Source organism: Delphinus delphis, chromosome 19, assembly GCF_949987515.2.
Source record: "Delphinus delphis chromosome 19, mDelDel1.2, whole genome shotgun sequence".
In the NCBI taxonomy this organism is placed as follows: domain Eukaryota; kingdom Metazoa; phylum Chordata; class Mammalia; order Artiodactyla; family Delphinidae; genus Delphinus; species Delphinus delphis.
The window spans coordinates 5,882,589-5,894,517 of record NC_082701.1 but is presented as its reverse complement, the minus strand read 5'-3'; the positions used below and the strand labels follow the sequence as shown (position 1 = coordinate 5,894,517).

At 46.6% G+C, this 11,929-nt stretch overlaps 2 protein-coding genes across 4 annotated transcripts in view; one reads left to right on the top strand and one right to left on the bottom strand.

Annotated features, from left to right (window-relative positions):
* CPSF4L (cleavage and polyadenylation specific factor 4 like) overlaps nucleotides 1-990 on the top strand; it is a 22,972-nt gene extending 21,982 nt beyond the window's left edge. The window contains exon 6 of the mRNA XM_059998181.1: nucleotides 280-990. Coding sequence (XP_059854164.1) covers nucleotides 280-403 — 124 coding nt within the window. The 3' untranslated portion in view covers nucleotides 404-990. The remainder of the gene's footprint in view (nucleotides 1-279) is intronic.
* MTNAP1 (mitochondrial nucleoid associated protein 1) overlaps nucleotides 1-11,929 on the bottom strand; it is a 16,141-nt gene extending 4,212 nt beyond the window's left edge. The window contains exons 1-5 of one of the 3 annotated variants that reach the window (XM_059998179.1): nucleotides 11,861-11,929; nucleotides 11,048-11,143; nucleotides 7,770-9,250; nucleotides 2,273-2,380; nucleotides 1,602-1,709 (exon numbers count right to left, since the gene is read on the bottom strand). In XM_059998179.1, the coding sequence (XP_059854162.1) occupies nucleotides 1,602-1,709; nucleotides 2,273-2,380; nucleotides 7,770-9,225 (1,672 nt within the window). In that variant the 5' untranslated portion in view covers nucleotides 9,226-9,250; nucleotides 11,048-11,143; nucleotides 11,861-11,929. Of the gene's footprint in view, nucleotides 1-1,601; nucleotides 1,710-2,272; nucleotides 2,381-7,769; nucleotides 9,251-11,047; nucleotides 11,144-11,233; nucleotides 11,325-11,633; nucleotides 11,667-11,860 lie in introns of those variants that run through there. The other 2 variants (XM_059998178.1, XM_059998180.1) reach the window with 2 other exon arrangements.

The window sequence follows — 11,929 nt, the reverse complement described above, 5'->3', positions numbered from 1 at the left end:
TAAGTTTAGAGAGAAAGATTTAAAATTGAGATATGAGCTATTAGGAAATAGCTATTAAAAATTTTAATGATGAACTCTGCCATCTTCTTGTCTCCTTGAATAACATCAGCCTTTATGATTAAACAAACTGAAGTTTTTTCAGTAACTCTGTCACTTTTGAGAACAAGCCAAAAGAAATATCCAGACAGAACCAGATCTGTCCACATTAAAAAACTGGCTTCCTACAGAGTTGCTAGATTCCAGTAATTTTATTCTTTTCACGCTCTCCCCTGCCCCTAGTACGTTTCCACTGTTAACTTCGCACCGCAGCCATCTCCACTGTTCCTGCCTTGGAGCGCCAAAGCTTTCTTACGTGGTGTCCAGGTCAATGCTACTTACACCAGCGCTGCAGCTCTTACGATAAACACAAGGATCTAAGAGGCCATTCTGTTGACTGTTTCTACGTCTTGACTCTACAGATCATTCTGTTATATTTTTGTTTTATAAATTTAGAAGTAAAGTCTTAAGCAAAACGAGAAGTTTCTGTCTCACTTTCTTCAGCCTCAATTTAGAGATGTGAAAAATAACCTCAAGCATCACCTAAATGGTCTCCTTCAGGCGGGCAGAACTTTCAGGGAAGGCTTTTTCCCTGTGGAAGAAATGACTTGGGATTTTAGGCATCTCCGTTTATGCGGGGATGATCAGAAAGGAATTCCTCTTTCTCACCGACGGCCATGCATATTAGACAAGGGCCAGCAGCTATGCCCTGCTAGTCAGCATGGAAGAGTTTGGTGCAGACACATTCCCGCTGCTTGACCTGCGCCCTATGTACTGGTACTGAATTAGCCAACAAATCCAGTTAGAGTCAAATCTGACATTTTAGAAGCTTGTGAATTCTACTGGCCTCCAGTGTTCATGATTATCTTACACTTTTACACTGAAAATTTTCATCTGGAAAGCGTCTGGGTTTTTTTGTTTTTAAATTGTGGAAGAATACTGGGCTATTTCTGTTTTTTTTCTTTCATAAAACAATACTTTAAAAAATGAGCAAAAGTTATCTGGAACTAAAAGAGCAATGAAATCTAGGCATTTTCCTTCTGGTAAGAGTTGGAGCAAGCTGAAACGCGTCACTAGAAAGGTGTTGTGCTTTTAATGTTAAAAGTGGAGTAAATAAAACAGCTCTAAGCCTTTAGACACACGGATGAGTGACAGCTGTATTTTGCTTCTCCTCCTCTCTTTTGGGGTATAAAGCTATTTGGCTTCAATCCTAAAAGGAAGCTCTTACATAGCAATTAAAAAGTCACCTTGGAGAAGAGCCCTGATCTTCTAACAGGCAAATAGCTTTAAGGAGAAAACACAAAGCTTTCCAGATCTCCAGTGACAATTTTAAATGGAGCATAACAGCAGTTATGTAAATTCTAGTCAAATCTTATAAAGGCCACTATAACCAAAACCTCCACTAAAAAAACCTCCAAAAGAACCCTCTCAGGCAACAGCTCATTCTCTAGGGCATGTCAGATAATGCAAAACTGAAAAACAAAAAAGCAGTTGGGAAAATCCCTTGGAGGTGCCTATAATGGGATGTGACCTGTAATTTAGGCTAAGAAGAGAGAAAGGCTTACTCAGATGCTTGAAGCTCCAGCTACAACAAAGGACGAAGCACCCTGTGAAGAGCATCACGATGCCACCGACTCCTCTGTTCTGCACGGTGGTGCGACACCTGATCCAGCCTGTTCAAAGAGAAGCAGGTCTCACTGTTAGAGGCAAAGGCCCCTAGGGGCCCTTATCTGTGAGGACTCAAGTTACCCGGTTAGCTTAGGCAAAGGAATTGCAAAGAATTTACATACCACTATATTGCACGTATGATGAAAAGGCTAAAACCCAAAGACCTTAATTTTAATAAATTTAAATTAGTCACTCTTATTTTGGGGAGTTTGGTTAAAGTCTTTCGTGGGGAGGAGATGAATACAGCTGGTCTAGTTGAGGTTGTGCCTTCCTGGCTTGGGGACAATCAACGTGGGGAAGGCAGAGACGGGCGCGCGGCAGAGAGGCAGGGGTAAGTCCTGAATAAATGAAAGCTGCTCGATAAGTGGGAGCTGCTATTATTAGCTTCGGTGCTTTTAATTACATGAGCCTCCCGGATGAAAACAGCCAGGCAGGAGAGCAGTAAGACTACAAGGGTGTCCTCTTCTCTTTCTCGAGCCTGCTGTAACAGCCATGGCTAAAGGAAGAGAAAGTTCTCCAAATGCCTGGAACCAGCAACAGAGCCCAGCACTCGTGATTCCAGCCTCACCTGTTTGGACAGCTCCCAAGAGCCTCCTTAGAGAAAAGCTGGAGGTTGTGAGCCTGGCCGGGGCTTCCAAACTTCTTACCGCCGTCGAACTTCTTTCCAACAAAGGAACTAGGGTTCCAAACAGTCACTGTGATAATTCATTTAAATCCATCCTCTTCCCCAACACTCAGTGCCCAAGGTTCCCAGGGCGAGGCTGCAGGAAAGGTATATTCTAAATAGGTGGATTAATGTCTGCCTTGGGCTGCGGCTAACTGGTAACCACTGAAGGTCAAAGCTGTCTATTCCACATCAAGAAAAGGTTCTTCGACAGACTAAGGGACCCTGGGGATCAGGACCTAGATCCATTTCCAATCCGATGAATATAGTGCCCAGATGATCCAGGGATACATACTTAATGAAATGAATCATTTATACTTCCTCTCACCTGCTAAACATCTTATTAGCAAAAAGTATGACTTTCTACTGTCACGTTAATTATTGCTACTTGTCACTACAACAGTCGACAAGCCAGCTCTATCAGCCCAGCCCGGCACGACTGCTGACCAGCACACTTCTTATTTATGTTCAATACATGAATAACTATAAAGTAGAACCAGAAAGGGTTTAGGCTATGTATTTACATTTTCCCTGCCCCTGTTATCTTCCATGTTTAATGACAGGCAGGGAATCTCTACTATTGCTGATTCTCTGGTCTTGGTTTGGTTCATTAGGATAAATTAAGCAAATATTTACAACGGGTTTAGCAGGTGTGGTAAAAGTTGCTGTGGATGTAAAAACACTACCCAAGGGCTTCCCTGGTGGCGCAGTGGTTAAGAATCCTCCTGCCAATACAGGGGACATGGGTTCGAGCCCTGGTCCAGGAGGATCCCACGTGCCGTGGAGCAACTAAGCCCGTGCGCCACAACTACTAAGCCTGCGCCCTAGAGCCCGCGAGCCACAACTAGTGAGCCTGCGCGCCTAGAGCCCGTGCTCCGCAACAAGAGAAGCCACCGCAATGAGAAGCCCGCATGCAGCAACGAAGACCCAACGCAGCCAATAAATAAATAAATACATTTAAAAAACAAAACAAAAAACCCCACCTCACACGGATACCCTACTGATGGAAATCCTGGTTTCACGTTAGAGAACAGCCTTTATTTAGCTGTTTCTTGGCCTTTAAAAACCCATGACCTATAAAGTTTTCTCACTTGACCTTCTGGTAACCCCGTCAGCCATATTTTGCTTTTTGTAATTACACAAAGTTTTTTTTTTTTTCCAAACCACCTTCTCCCCTGCCACAATTTGAGAACAGCCCACTGCTGGGTCTGAGGCACCTGCGCCAGGGTCATCACCTCCAGGAGCAGTTCTCAAACGTGGCTGACCTTCAGTGACACCGAGGAAGCGTCTGAAAATACAATTCTGAGGCCTCGCTTCAGAATCAATCTCTGGGGATGATGCCTAGCAATCTTTACTCTTAAAAAAAAAAAATGACCACGTGAAACTGTTAACTGTCCAGATTTGGGAACCGAGGACCTAGATCTCTTAAACTTTCAGCCCCAAAGCCCAGGCACCTGAATTCTGTAAAGGCCCAGCCAGCCCTCCCAGCTGAACGCTCTCAAGGCGACTGGGACTCTGAGAGGTTTCCTTTGAACGAAGTCCTCTATTGCTGAGAGCTCTCAGACCCTGGTACTTGTTGAGTCTCCTGAGATTTAAATCTTGGACTTCTAAAATGTACTTTCCCTCAGGCCAGGAAAACTTACTCCTTCTGGTAGTGAGGTCCACGAGAATCTTTCTCCCTGAAACTCAAAAGATTGCGCCTAGCGCTGCCGAATTCCATGAGCCCCATCCCGACTCCTGATTAACTGCAGCCCAGCTTGGTGGCATCCTCAGAACCATCAGTCTGCCTCGGGATTTCCGAGCCTAGGCCCTCAAAACACAGCCATTTTTCATCGGCCGTGAGAGCTTCTGGTCCTACCTTGTTTCATCAAAATGAAGGCCCTAGGTGCCTTTCCAGCTGGTAGAACCACCTCACCTAAGTTTACTCAGGTACCTGATGCACGAGGACTAGCTGCATTTCCCCATGCAGGAAAGAAAACTGACGACATCCTGGAGCCCAACGGTCCAGTGCAAGAAACACTGCCCGGAAAACCTTGGCAAAGCCCATCAGATCACGTTAGAAACTGGATACTGGGCAAGTTACTCATCCTCTCTGAAACTCAGTTTCCTCGTCTGTAAAAGGGGATAATACCCATCTCCCAGAACTGGTATAAGATTCCTTAAGATAACTTAGGTAAACATGCAGGTATCACACCTGATATATAGTTAACTTAGTAACTCTTAGCTCACTGGCTCTGCCTTTAAGTATCAAAGGGATGAGTTGGTTTCCTGAGATAGAGGAGGAGTGGCCCATCAAAGGTTTTGCCTGAGTAAGGGCACATATAGCCCAAGCTCTTCTGCAATGACTGCTGGGAGGTCAGTCTGACCCTGCAGTCACTGGGGACAGTCACTGCCAGGTGAAGGTACAAAGCTGAGGAGCCACACTGCTTTTTTATCCTTGTAGACCTGACGGCCTTGAAGTCCCTGGCCAACTAAGGAATCAGGTCTTGACCTTAACTGAGATCCTAGGGTCTCCTCTAGTGTCTCCTGTTCATTTGGTAGCAGCATCCCAGTCTGGCCGTTAATGGTGGAGCCAACTTCCAACAGTTTTTCAGTTTACAACAGAACTAGAGGCACAGTGATGGCTACACGTTCCCCGATACAGGAACCCAAACTAATCACACATTACAGACTGTGACCAATAAAAGAGAACAAAATCGCTTCTAGCCACTATCCTGGAAGAACTTACTATTAAAGGAAAACTTGTATTGTTCCCCCATATTCAATTTCACAAGCCTATTGATTTAGTAACATGGGTTACTGTTATCTCTTACCTTATTATTACTGTAATCTTGGGACCTATTAAAGGGAGTGTTACTAATAACTTAAATCAACCGTGATATTGGCCACTAACTGCCCTAAAGTAAGCCTGAGGCTGAGTTTAAAGACCGTGGATGTACAAGCCAGACGGACCTGGATTTGAATCCCGACTGCCGCTTACTGGCGAACGTGGGCAAGTCACTGAGCCCGCTGAGGCTCAGACTCCTCGCCCACAACAGAGGGCAGTCTTTGGCAGTGACAGCCCCTCAGAACCCTCAGGAGGATTAAAGGAGATAATTACATCAGGCATCTCGCACAACGACCAGAAACCGCCATCACCTGATAAACATTCTTAGTTCCCTCCCTTTTCCCACTAAAATGAACTCACCTTCGCACTACAGAGGGTAGGACAGAATACAAAGAAGCCCTTCTACAAGCTAGAGATTTGCTATGGGCTGTGTGTGTTTACGCCACTGAAAACCACAGAGAAGCTCGCAGATATAAACACCACCTGTGTGTCTAGCTGTGGCGCATTTTCTACAACATGGTTGAGTGAAAGCTTTAAACTAGGCCTCAGGAAACGGGGTTCTACTTGCACCTCTACCACTTACTGGCATCACCACCTTGGACAAATCACTTATCCCCTGTGCCTGTTTCATCACCTGCAAAACAGAGAGAAAAGCACTCTGCCCACATCTCAGAGTGGTGAGGCCAAAATCAGAAGATAGGTGAAGCACCCTGAAAACCACAAAGCAACACAAATGTGAGTATATTAATTCTATGTTAAGATGGAATAGGGACTTGATACTACAACTTTGTAAAGACAGTGAAGATGTTAGACCTGTTCGTAGAAAACCCGGTTAACCACTGAGGCAGCTGAAGGAAACGTAGCTTTAAGCTAGCAACCCTCTTAATACATGTCCATTTTGAAACCTTTAGAAAGGGATAATTAAAATACAAAAGAAAATGCTTGGGCTTCCCTGGAGGCGCAGTGGTTGAGAGTCCGCCTGCCGATGCACGGGAAGATCCCACATGCTGCGGAGCGGCTGGGCCCGTGAGCCATGGCCGCTAAGCCTGTGCGTCCGGAGCCTGTGCTCCGCAATGGGAGAGGCCACAGCAGTGAGAGGCTTGCGTACCGCAAAAAAAAAAAAAAAAAAAAATGCTTTCCACAACAGCCAAACTGGGGCTTAGTGAATATGTGAGCATTCACAAAAAAAACATAGTAGAGGGGAAAAATGTATCCTTTAGGAAGGGATAATACAAGCTTTTCTGCTGCAAGCCTATTCTGAGTGGCTTTGTGTCTCCTATCAAAATAACCCGAAAGCACCAAAGAACACTAGGCAAGAAAGAGATGAAAAAAAAAAAAGAAAAAAAAAGAGAAAGAGATGGATGCTACTGTGACCACGCCTAACCACGCCCCTAGAGAACCCAAACAAAAAGAAGTAATCCAAAGCTTCTGGGGAGGAAAATGGAGACACTCTATGTTCCGTAACTAGAGAAGCAGTTCAGTAACTAAAGGTGAGAGCAGAAAAAAGCAAGGGCACTGAGGGGGCCGTAGGGAAGCTCTTGGCTCCTACCCGGGCCCCCGTCCTGCCCACTGCTGAACCCATTCCAGGCACCAGCAAGGAGCATCCAGGGAGCTTCGAAGAGACAGACTCACAATCCAATCAGTCTTGATGCCCAGCCTCTCTCCCCCAATCCTTCTTACCTAATCTCTCGTGTCTTGAGGCTCCATCTTTGGTCCTATTCTCTCCGGCCTAACTTCTCCAGGGCATGGATTTCTGCTCCCTCTTGGCTACACCCTCTGCTCCTGATCTTCACTGGCTCATCCCTGAGGCCCCACTTCCACCTGCCTTGACTGCCACCCCAGCCTGCCCCCAAAGACAAGAACCCCATCTGCTCTTCCCTTCTGTGCTACTCTATTTATTATTATTTTTTTTTGCAGTACGCGGGCCTCTCACTGTTGTGGCCTCTCCCGTTGCGGAGCACAGGCTCTGGACGCACAGGCTCAGCAGCCATGGCTCACAGGACCAGCCGCTCCGCGGTATGTGGGATCTTCCTGGACCGGGGCACGAACCCACGTCCCCTGCATCAGCAGGCGGACTCTCAACCACTGCGCCACCAGGGAAGCCCCCTTCTGTGCTACTCTAAACTGCTAGATGCTGCATCTGACCACACGTCTGGGACCTATTTTCTGCCTGACCTGGTCCTGACTGAAATCCGAGCACGGCGCTTGTTCTGTTTAGGCAGACCCTGAAGTCTTCCTGTTTTTCCCGAGTCTCTTCAGCTTGAATACCCACCCAATTTCTAGAAGAGGCCATGCCTCTTCCAAATGTAGGCGGTCAACTGCTATCAGCATCACTGGCCAGCCTGTCGTAGTCCAACCCTCACCTCTCGGTGGAGGGGAAGGGAGAGTGATAAACCACTGTTATTACTGACGCCTGGGAGCAAGAAGCCACGTTCTGAGGACACTCACAAGTGCAGCGCACTGGAGTGCCCAGGTACGAGGAAGGTCAAGTGAGTGAGAATGTGGGCGTTCTGAACCTCACGGATTCAGAAGGCACAGAGCTGTCTGGATGAGCCTGGACAGGAGCGTGCTTACCTTGGGAGCAGCTTCCCCCCTGGGTACTGATGAGCGCAGGCTTCTGGGCCAATGTGCCCCAATGCTGAGGCTTCCCTGGCAACACCCCGAGTCCAAGATAACCCGGATAGAGCTCTGGAAACCACTCCAGCCCCAGGGAGCTGGATAGGGTCTTTCTGTCGGTGGCACCGATCTGACCTGTGAAGGGGCCTTTAGAAGCGTGATGATGGGTTGAATGTGCAGAATGCTGGCCCCTGGGGTGCGATGCTGGTGGCCGACGGCCCGACTTGGGTGTCAGAGAAGCTTGTTCCTCGCTCTTTGTCAACGCCTTCATAGCAGGGACTTGATTACGGCTGCAGGCTTCTGCCTTCTCTTCTTGGAGAAATTTCATAGCCAGAGAGGCAAGACTTTGATTACGTGACTGTGATAGAGAGAGAAGCTCACTGCAATTTGTCCCCGTTGGCGTGAGCAACTCTAAATTGGGGCCTTCACCTCGAGATTTCCTCTCCATGACTGAATCATCGCTCACGGCAGCCCACTCCTGCATTTCTGTTGCAAATGCGCTTTTCTCTGCATTTCCTTGGCTCCCACATGCCTCTGCTCCAAGGTCAAGTCCTTTTCCCTGGTTCTCCTTGACCTGGACTTTACCTAACGGGCTAACTTTAAAAGCTGCAATTTGTGATTCTGTGTTCTTTTCCCAAGTCCCAGAGTCTCTAGTAGAGACTCCCAAGAGGTGATCCCCGGCCTTGGAATCTCTCTCACTGCTTGATGATGTGCTTACCCTTTCAACCCCGTAATTGAGATTCGTGGGAGAACTGTGATAATCGCCCAGAGGCATATCTAGTAATTTTATGAGAAGGTTCTGTCTTGGGGCATCCACTCTGTCCAATCTTAAATCAGCAGAAGCGGCTTGTACATCATTAGGGAAGGCCGAAGAATATTTCCTATCTTGATTTGACAGAGAAGGTTCCATTGGGCCAAGAGCTAAAGAAGCTTCAGTCTCTGAAGGGTTATTTCTACTTTCCCCTGATTTAGACAAGTCTTCGGCAAGCTCTTTTTTAGGAGTGGTGTTTTCTGATGCAGAAAACTGAGCTGTAGTTTCTCCCTGGGAAGTAATCTTCTGTTCAGTATTTTTTAGCATTTTGAGGGAGGGTTGAATTTGATTCTTGAAGTCTTTATCAGCCTTTGTATTACTTGTTTTTTCCAAACCAACAGATAGTCGTGGAGAGGACTTAACTGTCTGTTGTTCTGATCTGTCCCCTTTCAGTTCAGGATTTCTTTTCTTACTATCTGTCCCTAACCCTTTCTCTTTTGCTTTAACTGAGTCTCTGATTGGCCCTTTGATTTTTTTAGCACGTGCGAGGGTAGCCGGCTTGGACTGACAAACAGCAGGCACAGCTGGTCCTATCATCTTACAGTACGGAAGATGGGATTTTAATCGTTTAAATGGCTTCTTACAGTAAGGACACACTTCCATTCTGGGTGGAATAGCTCTCCTATTCCTGAAAAAGAGAAATGTGAGGTTACGGGGAGCACACAATCCATAGAATAAATACTAATACTTTATTTAGGTGTTGTAGCTTTTAAATTCATTTGAAAGAAGTTAGGTTGAAGGACATTTTAAAAAATTTCTTTTGACCCATTCTTTTTCTTCCACAGGTAGAAAACAGACATAGTTGGATTTTAAGATCAATATTCCTGGCTCCATTTCTGCTTGGTATTTCACACTCTTAAAGTCTCTTAGGAATCAGTCACTACAAAAGACAACCAAAGAGGTTTTTCAACATCCCTAACTAGGAGGTGAGCCGGACCAAAAAACTTAAGTCTAGTGAATTAATGCTTAGTGGAAGGAAAAGATGTCCAGAATGCCAATCAGATAAAATGCCAATAAAATGTTTGCTATTTAACACTGTAGCAAGTCAACTGGATAGCACATGAATATAAAGAAACTGTTATAAACCCTTAAACACATCATTCAAGGGAAGAATGGTGAAGAGTGAAAAACTCAGGCTGGGATTCCAAGGTGGCTTAGACTAGTATTTCCAGAGTGATATACAAAAGATCCACTGGGGCAAGAAGAAAATATTAGAGCTTTTATTGTCTAAGCATGAAAAACGAAATGCTACTGACATTTAACGCACTAGTAATAAGCATATATGCATACACATACACAGAAGTACAGCGAATGCACAAATAATACATAAGTGGAGGCGACATGGTCCCCCATTTTTTACTTGCAGTATGTAGTACAATGGATTAAGGACAAATTTGTCTAGTTTGACACTTTTGTGAAATTTATGCCGCATAAAAACGTTTAAAAAACTTTACACCATGTATCACTGCTGCCTCTATTATTCTCTCCAGTCAGGAAAAGGAAGTATTTCATTCCAAAGCTCAGATGACTTAATTCTGTTTACATTTCTTATTCTATCAAGTTCCAGAGGGCAGGGAACAGGTGGACCCTGTGCACAGCTGCATTCTCAGAACTGAGCACTGGGCCTGGCCCTGGCCAATCCGTCAGACCAACCGACCCACCTTATCTTACATGAAGTCACGCAAAAACACACAAACAAAAGAACTCACAAAAACCAAAACTGTCTTCTGCCAATAGACTTTCCAGCAACTATTCTTACTTTGGAGGTACCCCTTTGACAATATAATAAAAGTTAGGGACTGTTTATTTCCAAAAATACACACAACAGAAGCCAGTCCAAGGGCCTTAGGCTAACGACTTTAGAAGAGACCTGTTAGAGGCATGTGCTTCCACACCGTGCCATCCTCACGCTTAATCCTACTGAGATCTTTCCCGCACCCTTGAACAGTAACGTCTCACCATGGATGCCTTAATGTTACCGAGTTCAAGCTCACCCGCTCATCGCAGGACAGGCCAATAAACCGAGAGATGAGTTCTTGGGGCGAGGACTAGGGAATTTGTTTGGAGAGCTGCGGCAGACTGAGATGGGGGACTCGCGTCCCAAAGAACCATCTTGCCTGAGTTAGAATTCAGGCATCCTTTATACTAAAAGGGAAGGGAGTAAAGCCGAACATTTCCTGGAGTTCTCATCAGCCTCCTGAGGGGGTGTGTTAATTTCTTCCTTCCTGCAGTAATTCACAGGTGGGCCTGGTCAGGTTGTTTCCTCTGACCTAAACAAAGGTATTTTAGCTTCATGCTCATGACCTAGGAGGCAGGGTTCCCAGAGATGGGCCATTAGGTGTAATTTAAGCTTACAGGCAACATCCCTTTAGTGATTAACTTGTAAGAGAATACAAAGGTTCTTCCCTATTAAATGCTTTCTTACCAAAGCTTTTCTAGAAAGATACTGATTTTGCGGTTGTTTCTCCTGGATGAGCAGGCCTCGCTCTCCGTTCTCCAGTTGCGATTTTAATGTCGGCCTCTGAAAAACACAATCAGGGAAGTCACTCGACAGCACATACAATGAATAAATGCGGCAAAGTGCTGGGGCAAATTCAAATAACCGAGTCACCTGTAGGGAGGGCAGTGCTACCTCGGTGTTCCAGAAAGCAGACTTGACCACCCTCCTGGGCACAGGGCGGACCTCAAAGTTAGGATAATCTTCGCCCGCCGCTCCTGCGCTCTCCAGCGGACTTCCCCGCCCCCAGCAGTACTATCTAGCGTACCCCTCCGCCCGTAACGTTTTCAGGAAAGCACTCCTGCTGCTTCCTGGTTGGGGCCTCTCCGCAGCCCCGCAGCCCCCCAGCCCCAGGCGCCGGAGCCGCTGGAGCGCCTAAGGGGGCAGAACCTTCGGCTTCAGGAAGCCTTCCCCCTACTCTCCTCTTGTCGCCACATTCGTCCCCAGACCTACGGCGGAGGCCCTAGGAAACATCCCCGCCCGTGGAAAGCCCCCCCCTACGGCAGCGCCTCACCTCGCAAGACAGATAAGACCACGAAGCCCCGCGCCAGGCCCCCACCCCCACCCGCCCCCAGCGCAGCCCACGCGCCGCTTCCCAACTCTCAGTCCTGGGACCCGGGGCAGGCCGTCCGCACCACTGCCTGATGCTTCTCAGCTATTTAAAAAAAATTGTGACCTCACAGGGATTTAACTCAAATACTCGTATCATATTATTCTGATATAGTTTAATTTAATTTAAACCTGGCTTGACTCTTAAGGTATCCCCGCTCGGCTGCGAACAGGCGAAAGCTCGGGCGACCTCTAACGAGG